This window comes from Vipera berus, assembly GCF_964194415.1.
Source record: "Vipera berus genome assembly, chromosome: Z".
Classification (NCBI taxonomy): Eukaryota; Metazoa; Chordata; class Lepidosauria; order Squamata; family Viperidae; genus Vipera; species Vipera berus.
Window position 1 is genome coordinate 499198 of NC_138205.1, and position 24921 is coordinate 524118.

At 59.3% G+C, this 24921-nt stretch overlaps 2 protein-coding genes across 10 annotated transcripts; both read left to right on the forward strand.

Annotated features, from left to right (window-relative positions):
- Positions 1-871: 871 nt before the first annotated feature.
- LOC308676986 (polyamine-transporting ATPase 13A3-like) lies at positions 872-22142 on the forward strand. 8 transcript variants are annotated; one of them, XM_081343062.1, is made up of 32 exons: positions 6430-6514; positions 6871-6964; positions 7295-7468; positions 7849-8028; positions 8106-8257; positions 8350-8419; positions 8507-8641; positions 8723-8795; positions 9709-9840; positions 9910-10089; positions 10177-10334; positions 11665-11853; positions 11943-12004; positions 12668-12875; positions 13061-13177; positions 13288-13305; positions 13421-13574; positions 13803-13923; positions 14014-14138; positions 14665-14843; positions 14936-15082; positions 15198-15277; positions 15383-15425; positions 16431-16540; positions 16681-16777; positions 16862-16934; positions 18056-18230; positions 18875-19074; positions 19997-20085; positions 20940-21020; positions 21127-21216; positions 21730-22091. In XM_081343062.1, the coding sequence occupies exons 2-32, from the start codon at positions 6914-6916 to the stop codon at positions 21892-21894; spliced, it is 3828 nt and encodes a 1275-aa protein (XP_081199188.1). In that variant the 5' UTR covers positions 6430-6514; positions 6871-6913; the 3' UTR covers positions 21895-22091. The 8 variants fall into 8 exon arrangements, 6 of the variants coding, with proteins under 6 accessions (XP_081199188.1, XP_081199190.1, XP_081199191.1 ...); XM_081343064.1 differs by having other exon boundaries at positions 12725-12875; XM_081343065.1 differs by having other exon boundaries at positions 12725-12875; positions 18878-19074.
- Positions 22143-22608: 466 nt separating this feature from the next.
- On the forward strand, positions 22609-23603 carry LOC308678309 (stress-associated endoplasmic reticulum protein 2-like). Of its 2 annotated transcripts, XM_081345418.1 has the most exons (3): positions 22609-22774; positions 22854-22926; positions 23105-23365. In XM_081345418.1, exons 1-3 carry the CDS (start codon positions 22691-22693, stop codon positions 23143-23145), a joined length of 198 nt encoding a protein of 65 aa, XP_081201544.1. In that variant the 5' UTR covers positions 22609-22690; the 3' UTR covers positions 23146-23365. The 2 variants fall into 2 exon arrangements, with proteins under 2 accessions (XP_081201544.1, XP_081201543.1); XM_081345417.1 differs by having other exon boundaries at positions 22609-22926; positions 23105-23603.
- The last annotated feature ends 1318 nt before the right edge of the window (positions 23604-24921 follow it).

Below are 24921 nucleotides of genomic sequence, written 5' to 3' on the forward strand. Positions count from 1 at the left end.
AACTAGACAATACCCAATCCCAGCAAGCGTTCTTCATGTTTTAGCCTCCAGCCCCCCCCCCATCTTTGCTGCTCTTCTCTGCACTCTTTCCAGAGTCCCGACGTGCTTTTGGACACAGTCCCGAAGTCGGGGCGTCTGGAAGCAACTTAAGCGCTCCCCGCAAACACTCGTGTCTTCGTTCTCACGCTCTGCGACTGGGGAGTCCTTCCGATCGGCGCCTCCCGTAGCCCAACCCGGCTCTCCTCCTGCGGGTCACCCCCCCAGCCCTTGCCCTGAGTTGATCAGAGGCCCGGACTCTCGGGCGGGTCTTCCGACGTCTCTCTCCGACTCCCACCTTCTGCTCTCCTTCCCCGCCCGGCCGCGTTGCATTGCACAAGCTCTCCATCCTCCGCCGCAAACCGTTCGGCCTCTCAGCCAACCCCAGGCGGCCTCTCCGCAAGGCTCAGGGGCTGGGAGGACACAGGAGCCGGGTCGTGTGAGCTTGGCAGAGACACGCGTCCTCTTCCTCTCGCTCCCTTGGCCCCGGGGGCTGCAGCTGACCCCACAAAGGAGAGGGGAGAGCTGGGAGCTGCCCTCTTTCTCCCCTTTATGTCACCTCTCGGCACCCTCCACATGAATACGTGGGGGCCCTCCAACCCGCCCTCCCCGGCCAGAGGGACTACATTTCCCAGGATTCCCGGCAGGAGGAAACGGGAGACCGGGAGAGCCGCCGATGGGCGTCTGCGCATGGCTCGGCCGGCGTAGAGGGGCGGGGGGGGCCCAGGTGGCGCATGCGCGGGGGTCAACCTCGCGCTTTGTCCCGGAGGACGCGACGGAGTCGGATCGTTCGCCCCTCTCGGGCCCCAGCGCCGCGCCTGCGCTCTCCCGCCCCTCTCCCCCTCCTCCTCTCCGGCCCCGCCCCTCTCGCGCCCCCTCCCCCGCGCCGGGAGATGTGATGAGGAGCCTCCAGCGGGTGAGTCACGTGGGCTGCGGCGCGTTCGGCGGTCACGTGGGCCGAGGCGGGAATCCGCGTCTCGTGGGAACGCGACCTCGGGAGGGGATCTTGCGTGTGGCCGGGCGGGAAGGGTCAATGGGCGGGCTGGGGGGTCCCGGGCGAGCGTGCCCGGCCGGGGAAAGCACCATCCTCGCCTGGGGAAGGGAAGGAGAGGCTGCGTCCCGGGCGGGAGGGCAACCTGGCAGCCCCTTCCCCTCTAGCCGGACGGCCGCATGCAGGGAAGGAGCAGCCCCGGACCCTCGCGGCGCCCCCCGTCCGGCCTTTCCCGGCCAACTGCAAGGATCTCCGAGCGCTCCTTGCACTTCCCGCCAGTTTTTCTCCGGAGGCTGCATTTACACGATGTTTCTCAACGTTGCTACAACGTTTCTCAAACTTGGCAACTTCAAGATGGGCGGACTTCAACTCCCGGTCTCCCAGCCGCTGTCAGACCACCCCCACCCCCCCAAAAAAACACAGCCTGGAAGGGACCTCGGAGGTCTTCTAGTCGACCCCCTGCTCAGCCATTCCAGGCACCTCCAGCAGCCGCTGTCAGACCACCCCCACCCCCCAAAAAAAACACAGCCTGGAAGGGACCTCGGAGGTCTTCTAGTCGACCCCCTGCTCAGCCATTCCAGGCACCTCCAGCAGCGAAGCCCCGCAAATTCTATAGCGAAGCTGTTCCACTGATTAATGGTTAATTCATTCACACACACACACACACACACACACACACACACACACACACACACACACACACACGACACAAATGGTTCCTCTCTGTTGGTGGAATCCCCTCTTGAGGTGGCAAAGGCAGGCTCCCCTCTGCGTAGCCCTCCAGGAAGGCAGCTGCAGCCCCACAAATTGGGTGTTTGTGTGTTTTTAATGACAAATTGCCAGAGACAACCCCCCCCCCCCATACCCCATGCTAGTCTGAACCAGAGGCTGCCAGTTTTGGGGTGCCAGGGGTGGTATAGATTCATAGGACTGGATGGGACCTTGTAGGGTCTTCTAGTGTAGTCCGGAGGACCCCAACCCCCCCCCGGTCCGTGGCAGGCCAGAAACCGGCCCGTGCAAACAAGCGAAGCCCCCTCCGTGGGATGCAGGCAGCACGGGAAACCAGCCCCCCCCTTCTGTCCAGGGAACCGGCCCCAGCTACCCCAAAGGTTTGGGGGGGGGGAAGGCTGCTCTAGTCCAAATTCCTGCCCAAGATTAAGATCCTCGCCTTGCCTGTGTGTCTGCATGCAAACCCCAGCTTGCCCCCACTTCCCCATACGGGCACAGGCAGTCCTCCTCTTAACCACCGCTCATTTAGTGACACTTTTCAAAGTTACAACGGCACTGAAAAAAGTGGCATTTTTCACACTGACGACAGAATCCCCGTGGCCAAGGGATCAAAATTCAGACGCTTCTTGTATTTACGATGGTCACCCTGTCCCGGTGTGTGTTTGTTTGTGTGTGTGTTTTGCGACCTCCTGACAAGCAAAGTCAGTGGGAAAGCCGGATTTACTTAGCCACCGTGTTACTACCTTAACAGCAGCAGAGATCCACTTAACGGCGGTGGCAAGAAAACGGGGCAAAAGTCATTTAAGAAACGTCTCGCTTAGCAACAGAAATTTTGGGCTCCCTTGTGGTTGTAAGTTGAGGACTCCCTGTTGATGCGGGATGGCAGCTGGAGAGGCCTGAGATTTGGGGGCTAGATAAAGGAGCCCTCCCTCACCCCAAGCCTCAGCGGCAGATAAATCAAGCTCATCAGCCTGGGTGGGGTCTCCCCATAGAATCTGCTGCCCCGGGAGGGGGCTCGGCATCCAGCGTGCTGCTTCCTCCTCCGGGCCAGACCACACAGCCGCTCGTGTGGCCTGGGGGTCCCACCTGCGCTGCGCCCAAGCCGGGCTCTTCCTGGGCGGGGAAGAGTGACGGGCATGCCCTGGCAGAGAACAGCCCGGGGGCGCTGGGGCGCTGGGCGTCTCCAGCTGCAGGAACGGGGGAGCCAAGGCTTTCCGCTGACCTTCCCAGCTTTCTCTGCCTGAACTGGGATTTTTCCGGGGTTTTTTACCAAGAGCCACAAGCTGAGTTTTCTACCGAGGCTTGTGCCAAGCTCAGGGTTTGGGTGCCCTGCTTTCACCCGGGTATGCCAGGCCCAGCTGAAGGGGAGGGCCGTGCTAAGCTCCCTGGCAGCGGGGCGTAGCGGGTTGATTCAAGGCCAGGAAGTCAACGGGCTTTTGGCAGCCAACGCAGCCCTGGAGGGAAAGCCGTTACGGTACCAAGGCAGGAGAAGCCGTTAACAAAATTGGCAGCACCAGCCCGCTTCCTTCTCCGGGGCAGGGCAGGGGCTGCCTCTCCCAGCTGGGAAGGGTCTCAGGGATCTTCCTAAAGTTCCCCCCCGCCCTAGTTGGGGGGTGCCAAGTGCTTCACTCTCGGTTATAGGGAAGCAAGACCCCCGCTGCGGTCCCTCCCCACCCCTCCGCTCTGGACCACACCTCTAAATTGGATTTTTTGTTCTTTCCTCCGTTGCCCTCACGCAGCATGCAACTTTTCAAATACGGGCGCTCCTCCACGTACGACCTCGGCTGAGCCCAAAGTGTCTGTTCCTAAACGAGAGATTTGTTAAGTGAGTTTCTCCCTGACGCCTCTCCCGAGGACCCTCTGCGGCTTTGCACCCAGCCGCGCCCAGGCCTCGCTGACCCCCGTCGTGGTCTCCTGCATTTGGGGTGGGCATGGAAACCCTCCAAGACAAGGCCTGGGTGATGCCACCAGCCTTTCCCAAACCGGGCACCTCCGTCCAGTAAGGGCACACCAAAGTCGTACAGGCAACTACTCGACTTCATTCGTTTAGTGACCATTTGGAGTTGTGGCGCTGCCGAAAAAAGTGGTTTACAACCATTTTTCACTCTAATTAATTAATTAATTAATTAATTAAGAGACTTGTATGCCGCCCTATCTCCCGAAGGTCTCAGGGCAGCTAACAACAATAAAATACAAATGAATACAAATATTAAAAAAGAATTAAATTGTGTCAAAGTCCCACCAAAACCAATAAAAACATTTAAAATCATAATTACAAACCCCCATTATCATCAGTCCAGGTCGGCCTGTTGGAAAAGATATGTCTCAAGGTCACGGCGAAAGGACCGAAGGTCTGGGGCCATCCGGAGCTCCCGGGGGAGTTGGTTCCACCAAGCAGCTGCCCCCACAGAGAAGGCCCTCCCCCTGGGGGTCGCCAGCCGACATTGGCCGACGGCACCCTGAGGAGGCCCTCCCTGTGTGATGGGAAGTCGTTCCCGGCAGCAGACGGTCGTGCAAGTATCCCGGGCCTGAGCCATTTAGGGCTTTATAGGTCATCACCAGCACCTTGAACCTCACCCGGAGGGCAACCGGTAGCCAATACAGCTCACGCAGGAGGGGTATAATATGGGAGTATCGGGGTGCTCCGATCACTACCCGCGCGGCCGCATTCTGCACCAGCTGAAGCCTCCGGGTGGTCTTCAAGGGCAGCCCCATGTAGAGAGCATTGCAGTAATCTACCCGGGAGGTGACGAGCGCATGAGTGACCGTACGTAGAGCATCTCGGTCCAGATAGGGTCGCAAGACCATTGCAGCATCCCCGCGATCACATGATCAGAATTCAGAAGCTCAGCAGCTGGTTCATATTTACGACGGTCCTGGGGTCAGTGACCTGCTGACCAACCAGCGGGGAAGCCAGATTCACTTACTCAGTGAACAATTCCAGCAATTAACAACTGGCAAGAAACGTTGTAAAACAGGACAAAATTTGTGAGGTGTTCTCACGAGTGAATCGTTAAAGGAGCTTCCAAGCAAAGGCATCACGCAGAGATGCAATCATGTTAGCTTTATTCATGATAGATCAAAGAGAAATAAATACTTGGCATGAAAGCATTCATGCCTGCATGTGAGAGAGAAATAAAATAAAAGACAACAAGCTAGCATTACATGACTAAACTAGAGGTTAGGAGTAGAGATAGAACTGGAGAACAGAACTGGAACAAGAGTTAGAATTAGAACAAAGAGCAGCCCCTCGTGCAGAGGTATTTATGGGGGGTCTTGGCCCCTCCTTGACCATAAAACTCTCTCGCCAATGGGGCTGTGGGTCCGAGACCCTTGGCTCATCAGTGGAAGCAAAGAAGCCTCTTTGCCTCCATCTGATGATCCTTTTGGGGAACTGCCAATGGCTGGCACTAATCATCTAACAAAATTAACCCAGATTGTTGGGGGCAATAAGCTGACTTTGTAATAATGCCGCTTGGGGTGTGTGTGAAAGCCCGAATAAGCAGGCATATACATAGAATGAAGGCTACTGCTAAGCTTGTAAGCCGCCCTGAGTCTTCGGAGAAGGGCGGGATATAAATGGAATTAAAATAAAAAAAAATAAAAATTAACTTCATGTCTCACTTAGCGGTGGAAATTTCGTACGGCGAGCGGGGTCTGTATCGGCTCCAAGAAGAGACTGTGGCCTGACGGTGCCCAGGCTGAAGAGGCAGAGGGAGGCGGGCGGTGGTGCCCTCCACCAGCCAGGCTGATGCCAGGCTGCTCCAAGCTCTTCCGCCTGCGCCCTGCAGGATCAGGAACTTGGAAACAGGCTGGGGGGGGGGTATTTGCCCAAGAGACCCAGGCCAGCCGAAACCTGCCTGTCCAGAAAGGCCGGTCTGGGGCTGCAGCGCAGATCATGTGTGCATGAAATCCTTTCTGGTTTGCTGGCCCCGGGTTGCCAGGTGTTGTGGCCAGCGCCCCGTGCCAAGAGGAAACTGGGCTTGAGGAACTCGGGCGAAGGGCGGCCAGGCGCCTGTCGGATTCCGACACGAACCGTCAGAGTGGATGGTTTGACAGGTGTGAACTTGCCCCAATCAATCAGGGCTTGCTACAACAGCCCACATTGTTCCCGGCTGCGAGATCCTGTCTTTCCTTCCTTTTAGTTATGGTAAAAGGTGGACTGCTCCCGTACGGGGAGTTCTCTTGGTCTCTGATTGGCTGGGCGAGCTGATACCTCAGCCCTCCTGTGCAAGCTCTCCCAGAGTGGAAACGTGGCTGGCTGGGGAATTCTGGGAGATGAGGTCCCCGAGTCTTAACGTCGCCAAGGTTGGACACTCCTGGTTTAAAACTTGGCCTGTTGGACAAACGCAGCCTCTAAATTTGCAACCCACGAGTGTATTGTGTGGAAACAGCTGACTTTTCAAGACTAGCAGGAGCCGGACTCTGGGGCCGAAGCCGAGCAACGGGGACGGAGGCTGCTGCCTGCAAGAGGCCACCGTCTCACATGCATGCCGGGGACGGGATGGGGTCCGAAGCGGGGGATCTCCCAGGCGGGGCTGCCCTCTGCTTCCCCCCCCCTCCCCAGGATTCCCCATGGCTCTCTTTCCTTGTCTGCCCCCCCAGCAAGCACGGGCAGTGCCACCCCCCCATCAGCTGGCGCCCCTGCTTAGCCTGGCCTCTTGTCCTTCCAGTTGCTGCCCACGCTGCCCACCTTCCCCTCCTGGATGTGGCCGGTGGACCCGGGGCCCTACAGCTGACACAGTGACAAAAGCTGCCGTAAGTCCACCCTCCCCCCCCCGGCTGGGGGCTCCGGCTGGGCAGGCGGGGCTGGGCTCTCTGCCCTCACTAGCGGCCTTTGGGCCGTGGCCACATCCCGCTGGTCGACCGCCCAAAGCCACAGGCTGGAGGGGACAACGGGATTCATTCAGGAGCAGGGCAGTCGGCCGGCCACCCGGAGCCAGGAGGGGCCGGCCGAGGAGCTCGGGGGCCGGGGAGGCTGCTTTGGGACTTGGGGGGAGGCTGGAGGGGCATGTGGGGCGGGAGGGCCGTTCCTCCTGCCAGCTGCCTTTGGCCGGCTGGGGGGCAGGGAATGGCTGGCTGAGGGGACAGCTCTTGCCCCTCCTGCCCCACAGGAGCTTGGCAGTGGGGTAGGCGTGTGACCCACAGAAAGGAAGCATGGCGAGAACGACCGCAGCGTACGTGAACTGCAACGAGGAGGATGAAATGGTCAGTGCAGCTGGGCGGGGGTAGTGCCAGCGGCTGGGTGGGCCCCTTATGCCGGCAGCGCTCAAGGCTGGCACCCAGGGCCGTGCCTCCCCCGGTGGGCCCCGTGGCCCCCCTGCCCAGGAGCTGCCACGAGGCTGGGGTCCTGCTCTGCAGGGGCACCACCATCGGCCTGGGCTGGGTGCTCGTGGCTCCTGTCCACCCCCCTCACCTTCCCGCAGGAGCCGGTCTTGGCGGCCAGCTGCAGCTTCCTGAGGCCGCCCACCTACCGTGGCCCCTCTGACACAGACCCTCTCGGGGGCCACGGCTGGCCTGACTGCGTTCCCTCCGCAGGAGATCCGGGGCTACAGCCCCTGCTGCTGGAAGCTGGCGCTGGTCTCGCTGGGCACCGTCTGCAGTGGCGGCTTCCTCCTCCTCTTCCTGTACTGGCTGCCGGAGCTGAGCGTCAAGTGGACGTGCCGGGCTGTGCCGCTGCGGGATGCCCAGATGGTGCTGCTGAGAACCACGGTAGGGGCCCCAGCGAGGCCCTCCCCCCAGCAGGCTCCTTGCAGACCGGACCCTCCCTCCCTCCGCAGGCGGGGGGCACCCCTGGACGTGCCCGAGGGCCAGCAGGGCGCCTTGTCAGGCTGGGAAGAGGCCTCCCTTCTGGGCCCAAGGAAGCGGTCATCTGGATGGGTGCGGGGTAGCCTTCTTGGCTTCTGCGTCCCACGGACGGGCAGCTCTGTGCCCCAGCTGTGGAGCAGGGCGCGGTTCAGATCTCCTTCCTCCTGTTTTTTTTCTTCTCCTCCTCCTCCTCCTCCTTCTCTTCATCTCCTCTTTCTCTTCCCCTTTTCTGTCTCCTCTCCTCCTCCTCTTCCTCCTTCCATCTCCTCCTCCTCCTCCTCCAGGACGAGTTCCAGACCTGGTCCAGGGAACGGGTCTCCTCTCTCTCTGCCCCCGGCACCGACCCCTTGGGCTTCCCGCAGCAGCCAGAGAGCAAGCGGCCCCCGTGCCCAGCGGGGCTGACGGAGGACACGGGCTGTGAGGATCGTCTTCTCTCCCCAGCGACCTGTGGGGAGCAGGCCCAGGTGAGCTGGGGCAGGCCCCTTGTGGCAGCCCCCCTTCCTCCGCCAGGGATGCCCCTGACCGTCTTGCCCTGCCGCAGGTCCGCTTCTTCACGCACCGCAACGTGCGCTACCTCTGGGCGACGGAGGCCCAGGCCTTCCGGCGACTCACCGCTCTGGACCGGGGCCAGCCCTGCTCCTCCCTGCACTTTGGCCACGGCGGGGGCCTCCCTCGCAGCACCCAGGACTACCGGTGAGGAGGAGGTGGTACTGAGCTGGGGGGGAGCCGGGGGGGGGCTTCCTGGGGGGAAGAGGGGACAGGCGAGCACGTTACTCTCTTCCTAGGAAAATCTTCTACGGCGCCAACCAGATCGACGTTCAAGTGCCTTCCCTGGCCCACCTCCTCATCAAAGAGGTGGGTCTGGGGGGCTGAGGGAGGGGGCCCCAGGAGCCACAAGATGGAGTCCTGACCCCTGGCCACGTGTCCTCCCTCCCTCCTCAGGTCCTGAACCCCTTCTACATTTTCCAAGCCTTCAGCGTCCTCCTGTGGTCCCTGGATGACTATTACCTCTACGCCTCCACCATCCTCTTCATGTCCTTCCTCTCCATCGGCTCCTCCCTCTACACCATCCGCAAGGTGGGGGAGGGCCAGGCGGCCGGGGCTGGGGGAGGGGGAGGCCTACCCTGGCCCTGACGCCGGCCCTTCCTCCTCTTCCAGCAATACGTGCTGCTGCACGGAATGGTTTCGGCCCACAACGTCGTCCAGGTGGCCGTCGCCCGAGGACCCTGTGGTGAGTCGGCCCCAGTCAGAATAGAGCTAGGAGGGACCTTGGAGGTCTTCTAGTCCAACCCCCTGCTCAAGCAGGAGACCCTGTTTCAGACAGCTGTCCAGTCTCCTCTTAGAAACCTCCAGTGTTGCACCACCCACAACTTCTGGTGGCCAGCTGTTCCACTGGTTAATTGCCCTCACTGTCAGGAAGTTTCTCCTGAATTCCAGGTTGCTTCTCTCCTTGATTAGTTCCCATCCATTGTTTCTTTTTTTGCCTTCTGGTGCTTTGGAAAATAAGTTGCCCCCCCCTGCCCCCCCCCGGTCTTTGGGGCAGCCCTCAAATGCCAACACACACACACACACACACACACACACACACACACACACACGTGTCTTTGGGGCAGCCCTCAAATACCGGAAAACGGCTCTCGTGTCCTCTCTGGTCCTTCTTTCCTCCAGACTGGCCAGAGCCAAATCCTGCAGCCGTTCTTCGTATGTTTTGGTCTCCAGGCCTCGGATCCTCTTGAGTTGCTCTTCTTTGAACTTTTTCCAAACTCTCGACATCTTTTTTGGGATGTGGTGACCAAAATTGGATGCTGGTATTCCAGGTGTGGCCTTGCTAGGGCTTTAAAAAGCCGTACTAATATTTCACTTGGTTTTGATTCTATGGCTTTGTTAATACAACCAAGGATTGTATTGGCTTTCTTCGCTGCTACCACACACGGCTGGCTCACCTTTAAGTGATCGTCCACCAGGACTCCAATCTTTGAACTTTGGTTCACGGGGAAGCACCGGTGGGGGTCAGGGAAGGGTGCTGGCGGGCCCACGTTGGAGCCTTGCTGTGACTGGTGGACCGAAGCCTTGGAGCCCACTGCCCCCTTTGGTGCAGCCCCAACGCGTCCCCCAGAACTGGAGTCTCGCCATCTTCCTTGCAGAAACGGAAGCCATCTTCTCCACGGAGCTGGTGCCGGGCGACGTGCTGCTGGTCCCTCCCGCGGGACTCACCGTGCCGTGCGACGCGGTGCTGCTGAGTGGGATGGCCATCGTCAACGAGAGCATGTTGACAGGTAAGGGAGCGGCAGGGGGGCTGCCGGGAAGCGTGTCCTTCCTGGCCTCTGATCTTCCTCTCTCACCAGGGGAAAGCGTCCCCGTCACCAAGACGGCCTTGCCCGTCCCAGCCCGGGAAGGTGGGCCCCTCCGGGATCCGGTTTATGACCCAGATGAACATAAGCGGCACACGCTCTTCTGCGGCACCTCCGTCATCCAGACACGGTACTACTCCGGAGAGCCAGTACGGGCACTGGTGATCCGGACAGGTGAGGCCCTTCTTGGCTCAGAATGGCGGTGTGTGTGTGTGTAAAGGTGCTTTTCCGGGGGCTGACCCCCAGCCCTTCTCTCCCCAGGCTTCTCCACCTCCAAGGGGCAGCTCGTTTGCTCCATCCTGTTCCCGAAGCCCACCGATTTCCGCCTCTTCCGAGACGCCTTCCGCTTCCTCCTCTGCCTGGTTGGCGTGGCTGGCATCGGCATGCTGTACTCTGTGATCCGCAGCGTCCAGCAGGCCGTGGGTGTCCAGCAGAGGGCAGCACGGAGGGCAGGGGCTGCTTCAGCTGCTGCTGAGGAATCCCCCTTGCGAATGGAGGGCAGGGGGAGGGGGCAGGCTGGGGGGGAATCCTTCAGGTAGACCCCCACTCTCGGTTTGTAAAATGGGCAGCACCCAGGCACAGTGGCAAGGAGTCTATCTTGCAATAACTTGCAAGCTGCCTAGAGTCACCAGGGGAGATGGGTGGCATACACATTTCAGAGAGAGAGAGAGAGAGAGAGATACAGAGATACAGAGAGAGAGAGAAAGAGAGATAGACAGATAGACAGACCCAGATAACTTGCAAGCTGCCTAGTCACCAGGGGAGATGGGTGGCATACACATTTCAGAGAGAGAGAGATACAGAGATACAGAGATACAGAGAGAGGGAGAAAGAGAGATAGACAGATAGACAGACCCAGATAACTTGCAAGCTGCCTAGAGTCACCAAGGGAGATGGGTGGCATACACATTTCAGAGAGAGAGAGAGAGAGAGAGAGATACAGAGATACAGAGATACAGAGAGAGGGAGAAAGAGAGATAGACAGATAGACAGACCCAGATAACTTGCAAGCTGCCTAGAGTCACCAGGGGAGATGGGTGGCATACACATTTCAGAGAGAGAGAGAGAGAGATACAGAGATACAGAGATACAGAGAGAGAGAGAGAAAGAGAGATAGACAGATAGACAGACCCAGATAACTTGCAAGCTGCCTAGAGTCACCAGGGGAGATGGGTGGCATACACATTTCAGAGAGAGAGAGAGAGAGAGAGAGAGAGAGAGAGAGAGAGAGAGAGAGAGAGATACAGAGATACAGAGATACAGAGATACAGAGAGAGAGAGAAAGAGAGATAGACAGATAGACAGACCCAGATAACTTGCAAGCTGCCTAGAGTCACCAGGGGAGATGGGTGGCATACACATTTCAGAGAGAGAGAGAGAGAGAGAGAGAGAGAGAGAGAGAGAGATACAGAGATACAGAGAGAGAGAGAAAGAGAGATAGACAGATAGACAGGCCCAGATATATATAATAGTTGGCAGATGGATGAATGAATAAATAGGTGATAGATAGATAGATCATAGATAGATAGATACAGACAGACAGACAGAACTAGATGTATATAATAGTTGGCGGATGAATGAATAGATAGACAGACAGAGAGAGACCCATATATATACAATAGTTGGCCGATCGATGAATGAATAAATAGACAGACAGACAGACAATAAATCAAACTGGGCATCTCTAGATTTTTGGGGGGGGGTGCTCTGACCGAAGGGCCCACCTTTTCTCTTCCCCTCCCCGGCCAGGAGCCCGTTGGCCGCATCGTGCTGGAATCCCTGGACATCCTCACCATCACGGTGCCCCCCGCCTTGCCGGCAGCCATGACGGCCGGGGTGGTCTACGCCCAGCGGCGCCTGCGCCGGAAGCAGATCTTCTCCCTCAGCCCCCAGCGCATCAACCTCTGTGGGCAGCTCAACCTGATGTGCTTCGACAAGGTGCCTCCCCCCTCTGGTTCCCCCGGGAGAGGGGGAGGGGCAGCTCTTCTCGGACCGGCTGGCTGACCGGGATCCTGTCCCCCTTGCAGACTGGCACCTTGACCGAAGATGGCCTGGACTTCTGGGGGTTTGTGCAAGCGCAGGGGGGCCGGTGAGTGGGCTGGGGGGGGCGTTGTGTGGCTGTGGTCGACTGCCACCTTGCAGGAATCAGCCGATTGGGAAGGGGGCTTCGGTGGCCCTGGGAGGCGGGGAGGCAGGGATTCCCTGCAGGGGGGCTGAATCTGCAGAGGGTCCCTAAGCTTGGAACTGGGGCAGAATTACAGGTTGTCCTCAATTTACAGCGGTTTGCTTGGTGACTTTGAAGTATGACCGCTGCAGCGTCCCTGCAGTCAGGTGATTTACATTCGGCTGCTTGGCCACCAACTCACACTTACGACGGTCGCAGTGTCCCAGAGGGGTCACGTAATCCCATTTTGCGACCTTCTGACCGGCTAAGTCAATGGGGAAACCAGATTCGCTTAACAACCGCATGACTCACTTAACTTCAGTGGCTCACTTAACAACGGTGGCAAGCAAAGTCATAAAATGAGGAAAAAGTCTATTTCATTTAGCAACAGAAATTCTGGACTCGGTTGAGTCCAGGACTTCCTGTATATGTTTATTTAGCCTACGAGGAGAACATGACAGAGAAGAAGTAAGCGCATACGCACAATCCACGCAGTTATACACAAAACTTCATTGGGGATGACGGCAGCGGCCTCATAACTGGGGGTCCCGGCCTTGCCCCCCAGAAAACCTCCCTTTGTCCCCCCAGGCCCTGCCGGGTCCTCTGCGCCGGCCGGCAAGAGGGCTCAGCTCTTTTCCTTCCCAGCTTCCTCCCGATGGGACGAGATGTCCGTGAGCCCCACCTGGCCAGCTCCTCGTTTGTCGCCGCCATGGCTGCCTGCCACTCGCTCACCACCCTGGAGGGCCGCCTCTCGGGAGACCCCCTCGACCTCAGGATGTTCGCGGCCACCGGCTGGGTAAGGCCGTCGCGCCTTTCCTTCTGAGTGCGCGAGGCCTTCTCGCCTCGCTGCTTTAGACACGGGCCCACCCAAGCGATGCGGGGCGCCAGGGGTTGCACGGGGCACCCGAGGCGGGGTGGCTCGGAAGCCGGCCTGCGCTTCTCGGAGTCGTGGGACCGTAGCCGTTCCTGCCCCCCAACCAGGTCCTGGAGGAGCCCACCCAGGAGGAAACGGCCCTGCATGACCGAATCCAGCCCACCATTGTCCACCCGCCAGGCTGCCGGCTCCCAGCGCCCTCAGAGGCACCGACTGGGGACGAGGTGAGCAGTGAGGCTGGAGGAACGCAGGGGCCACGGGGCCGGGCTTTGGGGCCCCGGGTGTGGGCCTTGGGGGGTCTCAGCTCTGACCCTCCATTCTGCTCTCTTTCCAGGAGCTTCTGGACCTGATGGTAAGTGGGGCAGCCCCTTTTCCTCCCGGGCAACCAGGGCCCCCCCTGAGCCCAGCGCTCTCACCCACCGTGCCACCTTCTCTGCCCCTCCTCTCTCGTCCCCCTCCCCTTGCAGAGAGGCAGCCAGATTGGCATCTTGGCGCAGTTCCCCTTCTGCTCCGGCCTGCGGCGCATGAGTGTCGTGACCCGTACGCTGGGCGAGAAGCGCCTGGTGGCCTACATGAAAGGCGCGCCGGAGACAGTGGGCAGCCTCTGCCGCAAGGAGACCAGTAATCTTTTCTCTTTTGCAGACAAGGGGTGGGCGGGAAGGGAGGGGACACCCGGCAGAGGTTGCTGCTGTCCCCTGGCCGTCCCATCCCTCTGAGGACGCCCCGGCAAAAACCAGACGGGGGGGACAGCCGTGGGACACGGACCCCTCGGGGTCTCGGCCCCAGCCCGAGTGGCTCACCAGTGGTGGGGGAGGGTGGCCCCCTTCCTTCCCCAATGCCTCCGTTCAGTTCCAGACGACTTCTCCTCCGTGCTGGAGTCCTACACCCGAGGAGGACTGCGTGTCATCGCCCTGGCCAGCCGGCGGCTGGAAAGCAAATACATGTGGCACAAAATCCACCATGTTTCCCGGTGAGTCACGGCTCCCCCGTGGCCCCGAGGGTCCCGACGGGGCCCTTGCACGCCCAGCCCCGCCCCAACGGCTGCCCCTTTCTCCCCCAGAGACGCCGTGGAGGTCAGCATGGACTTCCTGGGGCTGGTCCTGCTTCAGAACAAGTTGAAGCCGGAAACGGTGCCGATCCTGGCCGAGCTACGGCGGGCCTGCGTCCGCTCCGTCATGGTGACAGGTGGGCACACATTGTCCGCTCTCCCCACCCCGCGTTGAACCCTCCGGCAACGGTGATGGCTTCTCCTGGCAGAGCTGGCTGGGAAATTGTAAGGGGGGGGCAGGTGCTAAAGCAAAGGGCTGCCCTCCTCGAGTGGGGGAGGGATTGGGGGTCTTGCGGAGATGGGGTTCATTTTCCCTCCTCCTCTCCTCTTTCTCATCCCCTTTTCCTTCTTTCTCCTCCTCCCTCCTCTCTTCCTCTTTTTCCTCTTCTCTTCTCTTCCTCTTCCTTTTTCCTTTCTCTTCTCTTCCTCTTCCTGCTTTCTTTCTCTTCCTGCTTTTTCCTCCTCCCTCCTCCTCTCTTCCTTTTTCCTCCTCTTCCTCTTCTCTTTTTTTCCTCTTTCCTGCTCTTTCTCCTCCTCCCTCCTCTCTTCTTCCTCTTCCTCTTCTTCCTGCTTTTTCTCCTCCTTCCTCTCCTCCTCTTCTTCTTTTTCCTCTTCCTCTTCTTCCCCCTCCCTCTCCCTCTCCTCCTGCTCTCCACGGCCCAGGGGACAACCTGTTGACCGCCATTTCCGTGGGCCGCGAGTGTGGCATGATCCCGTCCAAGGGGAAGGTGGTCCTGACGGAGGCTCTGCCCCCCAGGGACGGGCAGCCAGCAACCATCCACTGGCAATACGCCGATGAACTGCCCGTGGCGGGCAGGGCGGCGAGCAAGGGCGAGCAGCAGGTGAGAGCCTCTTTCCGGCGTTTCCCGACCCTCTTCCGGGGGGCGTGGGGGGCAGCCGCTTTGCCCACCGTGCCCTTTCCCTTCTCCCTCAGGGCCCTCCGGAGATTAAGCTGCTGGTGGATGAGGCAGATCGCCCCCCTGCTGCACAGCCAGCCGTCCCGGACATCAGCTACCATTTTGCCATGGGGGGGAAATCCTTTGCGGTCCTCCTGGATCACTTCCCAGACCTGCTGCCGAAGGTGGGACCCTGCCAGGGACAGGGGAGGCGTGGGGTGGGGGGGAGCTGGTTTCCTGGAGGAGGCCACAAGTCCTACCCCCCCTCGCCCAAGTCGCAGCTGTTGCTTTGCGTTGCAGTTGTTGCTTTGTGGCACCATCTACGCCCGCATGGCGCCCGATCAGAAGACGCAGCTGGTGGAAGCCCTGCAGAAAATGGAGTAGGTGCCAGGAAACGGGGGGGGGGAGAAGGGGGTCCCAGTGGAGCAGGACAGAGGGCGGTGGGAGCCCTCCCTCCCTCTCCTGACCCAGGTGGCTTCTTGCAGCTACTGCGTGGGCATGTGCGGAGACGGCGCCAACGACTGTGGGGTGAGTGGTCCCGTCCGGGTCGCCCTACACGCGGAACGGTCCAGAAGGAGAGGGGGCTGGCCAAAGTCCGCCGGCTCCAGGGGCTGGGTGGAGAATCTCAAATGGAGAGTAGGCCATCTGAGTAAGGGTCTTGCCCCCCCCCAATGGGATTGGTCTGGCCCGCTCACTGCAGCAGAAGAGGCCTCCAGACCTCCTTGGCCAAGGACTTTCCACCTGCGAGGTCTGGGAGACGGGTGTCCAATCTTGGCCACTTTAAGACTTGTGGACTTCAACTCCCAGAATTCCCCAGCCAGCCAGGCTTAAAGTGGCCAAGATTGGACGGCCCTGATTTTAAAGAGCCTTTTCTGCTGCCCCCCCCCCCCGCCCCCGGACTCTCTTGCCACTGCAGGGGAGATCTGCCCCTCCCTTCTAGCCGGCTGGTGTGGGGTCCCAATAGGGCTGGCTATGCTGGAGGGGGGTTGAGAGAGAGAGAGAGATGGAGAGAGAGAGAGGGAGAGAGAGAGAGACCAGCGCCTCCCCCCCCCCCCCCGGATGGCCTGGGCTCCTGACTTTCTGCCATTCTTGGGCCGTTGGTTAAAGTTAATGCTTCCCGTGGTTTGTCATTGCTTCTTTTAAATAATGATGGATACTTTCATTTATTTATCTCTTAGTTTTAACCTGCATTTTTTATTGTGACTTTACACTTTTATATAAAGCCACAAATAAATAAACATTCATTCCTTTTGTGCTTTTATTTTGAATGCTGTACGCCGCCCAGGATCGCCTTACTGCGATAACAAATTCAGTAGGACGTAAAGTAATAAAACAAAATAATAAAAAGAAAAGTAGAAATAGAAGTAGAAGCGAAGTAAAAAGGAGCAGAGGCAAAAGCAGAAATGGCCAAAGTGGAGAAGCGTAAAAGCGAAAGAGGAGTTGGGCGTGGGGGGGGGGGCGGCTTGGAGCCAGGACTTCCCGGCTGAGACCTGTCCTGCCTGGGGGGGGGGCTCGTCTCCTTCCTCTCCGCAGGCTCTGAAGCGGGCCCAGGCGGGCATCTCTCTGTCGGAGCTGGAGGCCTCGGTGGCCTCCCCCTTCACCTCCAAGACCCCCAGCATCGCCTGCGTTCCGGACCTCATCCGGTAGGTGGCTGCTGCCAGGGGGGGGGACGTGGGGGACTCACACAAGACCCCCCCCAGGAGAAGATCCATCCCATGTGGAGGGAGACGCTTTCTCTGCCCCCCCCCTTGAAGGTCTCTCTCTCTCTGTTTCCCCTCCCCAGGGAGGGCCGAGCGGCCCTGGTCACCTCCTTCTGCGTCTTCAAATTCATGTCGCTCTATAGCATCATCCAGTATCTCAGCGTGCTGCTTCTCTACTCGGTGAGCCTGGGGGTTTGGGGAGCCCCCCGCCCTGAGATGGGGCGAAGTCCGGGGATGATGAGAGCCCTTACCCTCTCTTTCCAGATTCTGGGCAACCTGGGAGATGTCCAGTACCTCTTCATTGACATGGCGATCATCTTGTCTCTGGCCTTTAGCAGTAAGTGCGCCTCCCCCGGCGAGGGTCAGCTGTCCAATCTGTCCGTTGAGCTTTTATTTTTTTGAAGCGGCCTTTATTATTTTTATAAATGACTCACGGAGAGCATAGAATCGAATCGAATAGTAAAATACAGAATAGCATAGAATGGAACGGAATGGAATAACAGAATGAAATAAGAATAGAATAGAATATAGAATATAGAATATAGAATATAGAATATAGAATATAGAATATAGAATAGAATATAGAATATAGAATATAGAATAGAATAGAATAGAATAGAATAGAATAGAATATAGAATAGAATAAATATAGAATATAGAATAGAATATAGAAAATAATAGAATAGAATAGAATAGAATAGAATAGAATACAGGTCGTCCTGGATTTACAGCCGTTCATTTAGTGACAAAAGTTACAAGGTCACTGGGAAAAGTGACTTACGGCTATTTTTCACACTTAACGACCGTCGCAGCATTCCCCAGGGTCACGTGATCAAAATTCGGACGCTTGGCCACTGACTCACATTTACGACGGTGGCAGCCTCCTGGAGTCACGTCATCCCCTTTCGCGACCTTCCGACAAGCAAAGTCAGTGGGGGAGGCCGGATTCATTTAACGGCCGTGTTTCTAACTTAGCAATCGCAACGATTCACTTAAGAGCCACGGCAGGAAAGGTGGTACCGGGGGGCGAAATTCACTTAGCAACTGTCTTGCTTAGCAATGGAAACCTGGGGCTGAATTTTGAACACGTGACAGCTGCAGTGGTCATTAAGTGAAACGACCCTAAGTCACTTTTTTCAGTGCTGTTGTAACTTCAAACGGTCACTAGACGAATTTTGAGTCAAGAACTGCCCGTATGCCCGGGATTATTTTGATTATTTTGCCTCCTTCAGCCTCGGGCTGCACTGGGCCCTCCTCCTGTCGTCTCCCCCTCGGAGCTGGCTGGAGCCCGTGTGCCCGTCCACCCGGGCAGGCTGGGCCAGCTGGCAGGGTCTACACGGCGGAGGTTGGAGGGTCTGCTGCGCCAGTTTGAAGGAGCTGTGGGGTTTTAGGGCGCGCAGAGTGGGTCCGCGCCTGGATCGGGCCGGTCCTGACCCGTCCCCACTGCTTCTCCTCTAGTGAGCCTGAACAGCGCCTGGAGGGAGCTGGTCCCGCAACGGCCGCCCGGCAGCCTGGTCTCTCCGCAGCTGCTTCTCTCCGTCCTCGGCCAGATCCTTCTGTCGCTCGCCTTCCAGGTGGGGGCCTTCCTCCTCGTCCAGCGGCAGCCCTGGTACCCCCAGGAGGAGGAGGAGGAGTAAGTGGGGGCTGTGCGGGGGTGGAGCACAGGAGATTGACAGGCTGAGCCCGAGGAAAGGAGGGAGGGAGGGATCAAACACGCCATTTGTCTCGAGTCCGCAAGAGATCGGAGTCCAGCCTGCCTTGAATTCCACGGACTCTTTACCTGCCGCCAATTTGCTTGACCGTTTGGCACAGGTGGTCTTCCACGCACGACCACAGGGGAGCCCAAAAGCTCTTAAGTGAGTTTTTGAATCACTGCGGCTGGTGAATTAGTAACACGGCCGTAAAGTCAACCTGCCCCTCCCCCCCATTGGCTTTGCTTGCCAGAAGGTCAGAAAGGGGGAAATCCTGGGACGCTGCGACCGTCGTAAATTCGAGCCAGTTGCCAAGCGTCTGCTTTTGGATCATGTGACCCACGGGGACGCTGCAAAGGTCGTAAGAGTGAAAAAAGGTCATAAGTCACCTTTTCCAGTGGCGTTTTAACTTCGAATGGTCACTGTTGTAAGTTGAGGACTCCCTGTAGTTCAGGTTCTTGCAGAGAGTTTAAGCTGGCGATAAACCTTGACGTTCCCTTGAAGGGTTCCGGATTTCCCCTGCTTGGCCCGGGCAAGGCAGCCCTTCCTGGGGCGCTGCAGTGACCACTCTGGGTTCCCCCTCTAGGAGCTGCGGTGGCGGCCTCCCCACCAACGGCTCGGCCCCTCCGAATGCCACTGACCCCCGAGAGATGGGGGGGCAGGACCCCGACTCCGTCCGCAGCTACGAAAACACCACCCTCTTCTTCGTCTCCTGCTTCCAGTACGTCTTCGTGGCCCTGGCCTTCTCCAAGGGACGCCCCTTCCGGCAGCCCACCCACACCAACGGTGAGGGGCCGGCTCAGCCCGACACACACACACACACACACACACAGGGATTTCAGCCCCAGGGCTGCCATTCTTGGGGCCGGGAGTTGAGACAAGGTTTTAAGTGGAAATGTGACCACAATGAGATTCTACTCTCCATTCCACCCCATTCTGTCCTGTTCTGTTCCATAATTCTATTCTATTCTGTTCCATTCTATATTCTCTTCTCTTCTCTTCTGCATTTTGTTATTCTATTCTTCTTATTATTATTATAATTGACAGGCAATTCTTGACTTTTGACCACAATTGAGCCTAAACCTTCTGTTCCTAAGTGAGTTTTGCCACAGTTTACCACCTTTCTTGCCACCGTTGTTAAGTGAATCACTGCTGTTGTTAAGTGAGTAACACGGTCACTAAGTGAATCCGGCTCCCCCATTGACTCTCCTTGTCAGAAGGTCACCAAAGGGGATCACATGACCCCGGGACGCTGCAACCGTCATAAATATGAGCCGGTTGCTAAGGGTCCAAATTTCAATCACGTGACCCCGGGGGGCTGCTGCAACGGTCACTTTTTTCAGTGCCGTCGTAACTTTGAACGGTCACTAAATGACCCGTAAGTCGAGGACTGCCCGTAATGCCCTTTTATGGCCCTTCAGACTTGGTGCCCTTTGATTTGGCAGCACCACCCTAGGCCAGGGGTGGGGGACCTGGGCTCTCTTATGACTCGTGGACTTCAACTCCCAGAATTCCTGAGCCAGCATGGGGGGGGGGGAAACACTATGGCTCCCTTGATGACTTGTGAAATGGCTGGCTGAGGAATTCTGGGAGTTGAAGTCCACGAGTCATAACAGAGCCAAGGCTGCCTACCCCTGGACTAGAGGGACAGACCGGGGTGGGCCCAAGAGCCCCCCAGCCAGACTGACCCCGGCCTCCCTCCCCGCAGGCCTCTTCCTGGCCTCCCTCCTCCTGGCCTCCGGCTTCCTGCTCCTGCTGCTGCTCTGCCCGCTGCCCGCCCTGGACCGGCTCTTCCAGGTAGGGCCCCGGCCTGCTCACCCCGAAGGACAGACGGACGGAGGCTGCTGCCCGAGGACGACGAGGCCCCCCGCCCGGCCCTCTTATCTGGGCCGCTCCCTCCAAGGAGGGGGGGGTCAGATAGACCCTGCCCGCCTCCCTCTGGCGCCTGCCTGGAGCTGATGGCCGGGGCTGCAGAAGGGAAGAGGATTCGAGCGGGGGTGGGGCTCATCTCAGCAGCACACACACACACACACACACCCCTGCTTCCAGAATGCCCCCCCCCGCCGGAGAGGGGCGACCCCTTGCTGGGGCCTCCTGGGGGGAGGGGAAGCCGCTGGCGTCTTCTGGCTCTGGGTCTTTTGTGGGGGGTCAGAAGCTCCGCATTCCTGCCTTTGGGGAGGGGGGAAGGACCCCTTGGCCCAGGATTTTGGGGAGCGTCCAAAACTTCTGCTAAGTGAGTCGTTAAGTGAGTTTTGCCCCATTTTATGACTTTTCTTGCCATCGTTGGTAAGCGAATCACTGCAGAGGGTAAATTAGTTACACGGCCATTAAGCGAATCTACGCCCCCCATTGACTGCTCGCCAGAAGGTCACAAAGAGGGAATCGCGTGACCCCTCTGGGACGCTGCGACCATCGTAAATAGGAGCCAGCTGCCAAAGGTCCTAATTATGAAAATTAAGGATCATAAGGCCCTTTTTTCAGCCACATTTGAACGGTCAGTAAATGAAGTGTTGTAAGTGGAGGACTACCTGTGCATTTGGGGCAGGGTGGGGCCCCCAGAAATGAAGCGGGGAGGAGGGATTTGCCTCCCGGGCAGGAGTTCAACAGGGCACAGGAGCCACCGGTTGAACTTCTGCCTGCTCTCTCTGCAGCTGGCCTGCATCCCCTACGAGTGGCGCCTGGTTCTGCTGGTTCTGGCGTTCAGCAACCTGGTGCTGTCCCTCTGCCTGGAGGTAACCGCCCGGCTCCCCTCGCCTGTGGGGTGGGGGGGGGCTGCGAGTGGGGAAGTGGCCCCAAGTCGTCCCACGGCCGGCTAATCTCCCTCTCCTGCACCCCCAGAACTTCGTGTGCGACTGCGACATCCTTTGGCAGCGACTTTGCTATGGAAGGCAGAGGGAGGACTACCCCAGGCAGGCTGCCTTCCCACAGGTAGAGAGCCCTTCCACTTCTGGGGCAGGGAGGAGGCAAGGGGCCCAGCAGCTCAGGAATTGGGCTGACAAAAAGGCTTAAACCCCCACCCACCCCAGGGCCTGGAACTTGCCTGGGGGGGGAGTGGAGGGCTCCGTCTTGCACAGCTCTGCCCCCCCTCCCAATCTGGCTGAAGCCCCCCCCCTCACACGTTGCAGCCAGAGAGACCCTGCGGCCGGGGTGGGGGATGCGGCCTCCTGCAGCCCACCAGACCCTTGTTTGATTGTTAACAGCCCACAACGTTTGTGGAGTTGCACACACTGTTCCTGGGCACAACCTCCTGTTTTGGGGGGAGAGGGGAGGGGGCCTGGGCCTCGCAAGTGACCACCTGCAGGCCAGGAGGGCTGGCTGGGCAGTTGTGGTCGCCCAGCCTGGCATGGGTCCAAAGGGCCGGGTGCCAGGCTTGCCGCCACCTTGTGCCTTTTCTGGAGGCCGGCCAGGCGCTCAGGCTGCGGCCCCTTCTCTGCCCCACAGCTGGAGCTGGGGGAGGCGGCCCCTGTGTTGTCCTGCTGCCGGCAGGCGGTTCCCCAGGCCAAGTACCAGCGCCTGGCCCAGCAGCTCCTCTTCGACCCGGACTGGCCCCCGCAGCCCAAGACCAGCACACGGGCGAGGGTGCCCCCCGCCGAGACCCACGCCTGACCCAGCCCTTCCGGTTGGCACACAGCGGAGCCCCCCCCAGCCCCAAAGCAGGATGCCTCCCCAGCCAAGAATTGCCTGGAGAAGGGATGCTGGGGTCTCCACTTAAACCAGGAGCCACTGGGACAGCAGCAACGCCCATCTTCCTTCCCAGAAGCCCCCCCAAGTGGGTTGTCCACGTGGGCGTGAGCTTCCTTGGGGGAGAGGAGACGGGGGGGGGTTCCGTCTCCAGAACAGCCTCGCTTGGGGGCCGGGAGGACCTTTCAAGCCCCCTTTGGCTGAATGTATTTGATCTGAAACTGGAAGGATTGTGGAACTTGGGGCGGCGGGGGGGGGGGGGAAGCTCCCTGGTCCCCAATGCCTCTTCCCAGGATTCCCTTTCCCTCCCCTGGAAGCCCTTCCTGACCCCTCCCGGACCCCCCTCCCCCTTTCAGGATTGGGTGCACCCAGCACCACCCGGATCGCTTCCCACTTGCGGGGAAATTAAAAGGCGGAAGCGTTTGCCCTGCTCTGCGGCCTCGGTCTCTCCTCGGGCGAAGGGGGGGCATCCGAGGGGAGGGGGCGGGGGGGCTGGTAGGCGCCCCGGACGCCGCTGGGAAGAGCCGGGGAGGGGGGTGTTGGGGGGGGGCTGCAGCCTGGCCACCGGCCTCTCTCCCGCTTGCGGCCGCTTCTTCCCGGGACTCGCGGCAGAGGGGGGCGGCGGGCGGGGGGGGAGGGGGCTGGGCGCGCTGCGCCTGCGCGGGGGGGGGCTCAGCCAGAGGCGCCCCGACAGCCGCGCGGCCCCCGCTCGCCCCTGGCCATGCCCGGCGTGCAGCGCATGAAGGTGGCCAACGAGCGGCACAGCCGGAGCATCGCGCAGCGCGGCGGCCCCCAGCGAGCGCCGGTAGGGCCCGGGGCCCGGGCGGGGGGAGGCGGGGCGGGGCGGGCGGCCTCCCCCTCTCACGCGCCGCTCTCCTCCCCAGAGCCCCCCGGAGGAGAGGGCGCCGGTGGGGCCGTGGCTGCTGGCCCTCTTCGTCTTCGTGGTCTGCGGCTCAGGTAGGGGCCGCCCCCGCCCGGGGCCGCCGGGCTCACCCGCAGGGCGCAGGGGGGGCGGCGTCCAGGGCGCTCTGTACGCGGCCAGGAGCCCGTCTGCCAAGCGGCGCCCTGCCGCTCTGGGGAAGGGGGGGTCCTCCATGCCTGCCCGTGACTCTCCCCTCCGGCTCTCCCCTGCCAGCCATCTTCCAGATGATCCAGAGCATCCGCCTGGGAGGCTAGCGGCCGATGGAGCGGGTGTCCCGGCACCGGCGGCCCTCGGGGACTCGGGGGGAGGCCTTTCCTCGGCCCTCTTGGACACGTTTACAGCCATGAGCGTCTTCCTTTGCTTGCTGCCCCGCGCCGGCTCCGTCCCGGACCTGGGGTGCCCTGCCGTCCCCTGCTTTCCGGAGCCTGGGCGTCCCGGAGCCAGGAGCCGAAGGAGAGGACGGCCCTCGCGCCCAGCGTGGGTTGGGGGAGGCTGCCGGGCATGGGGGGCTTCCCGAGGAATTCCCACAAGGAGAAGCCCGGGGTCTTTGTGAGCAGGCAGCCGGTGGGGCCGTGGCGTCTGCGTGAGCCGCTGGGACCTCTGGAAGCTTCTTGCGCGCTCTGTGTGTTAAGCCCACCGCTCCTTTTTCCCCTTGCCATCTAGCGTGGAGCTGCTGAATAAAAGTATTGCCATCCTGGGCAATTTGCCACAAGCCGAACGAATGTGATTTTGTAAGAAAGTGCTATTTTCCTGCCAGTTGCAAGCCCACCAACTAAATTTCCTGCCCTCTCAAAGGGGTCCCTCCAACAAACAGTCCAGAATCGCTCATGGTCTGTGGTTTCTGCATCTGACCAAGCAGATGCCCTGTGCAGGCCCTCCCCACCCATCACCAACAGCTGGATTGCAGCTGGGTCACTCCATTCTGGGGTGAGGCAGCTGCCCCCCATTTGCCTGTCAGCTGGGTGGGGTGGGGTGGAACTCCCAGAAGGCTGCTGTCCCGACTAACCACTCCAGCTGTCCAGAGAAGCAGCCTTGAGAGAGAGGATAAGAGTCTTAGAGGAATCTGCTTGAGCCAGCCAAGCTAGCAGCCATTTTACAGTCGAGGAACTCACAAGCCCATCAGCCTCAAAACAACCGCTGGAAATTGCTTAAACTGCTCTGGCTGTAAGGAATAGGGAATTATTCTGGAGAGAGAAGTTTCCCAAGTATGGGCTCCAGCATCAGAAGCTTGGAAGACTAAACCTCATCCCGGTAACTAACACAGATTGGATCCTGCTACATCGGCTCTTCAAACTCGGCCCTTTTATGACTCGTGGACTTCAGCTCCCAGAATTCCTCAGCCAGGCACGAGTCATAAAAGGGCCGAGTTTGAAGACTCCTGTGCTGCATTATCCTGGGACATTTGCAGGATAGGGTATGTTGGCAGGCCTTGGGTTTGAATCCTTGGAGAGCCAAGAAGGGTGAGCCTCCCTGAGGGGAGAAGGGTGTGGGGGTCCCGCCCAAAATCTCTGGACTGACTTTGGGATGGTCGATGGGAGATTTATCTCTGCGGACTGCCAGTGGCTCACAACCTTCCCAGCTTTAAGCCCTGGGTTTTCCTGTTGGTGCCCCATCCAGGTACAAGCCAGATCTGCACCTGCTTAGCCTTTTGCAGATGAATCAAGGTGAATCGTATGCTATACGAAGATGGTGACCTCAAGACGCAATAAACGAAGCAGAATTTCCTACTTCCTAAGGTTGCAGCGGGGAGTGGAGCAGGGAGGCAAGTTTGCAAAGTACAAAAGGGAGAAAAATCGCAAACTGAAAATAGTCCAGGAAGTCCCGCCTCCCTCCACGTGGGCAGGAAGCGGCGATCCTGGGCTGACGGAACCCGTCAACGACACCTTGGAGATCGGGGAGATGACTCTAATTTTCTAGCTCTCCCGTCGCCCTTTGGCGGGCTAGTCAACTCTAAGTTGCCGCTCTAGCCTTTCCTCGCCTCTGTGGTGAAGCGCGCTCGGCCCGAACGTTTCCCGGAAGTAGAGCTCCGG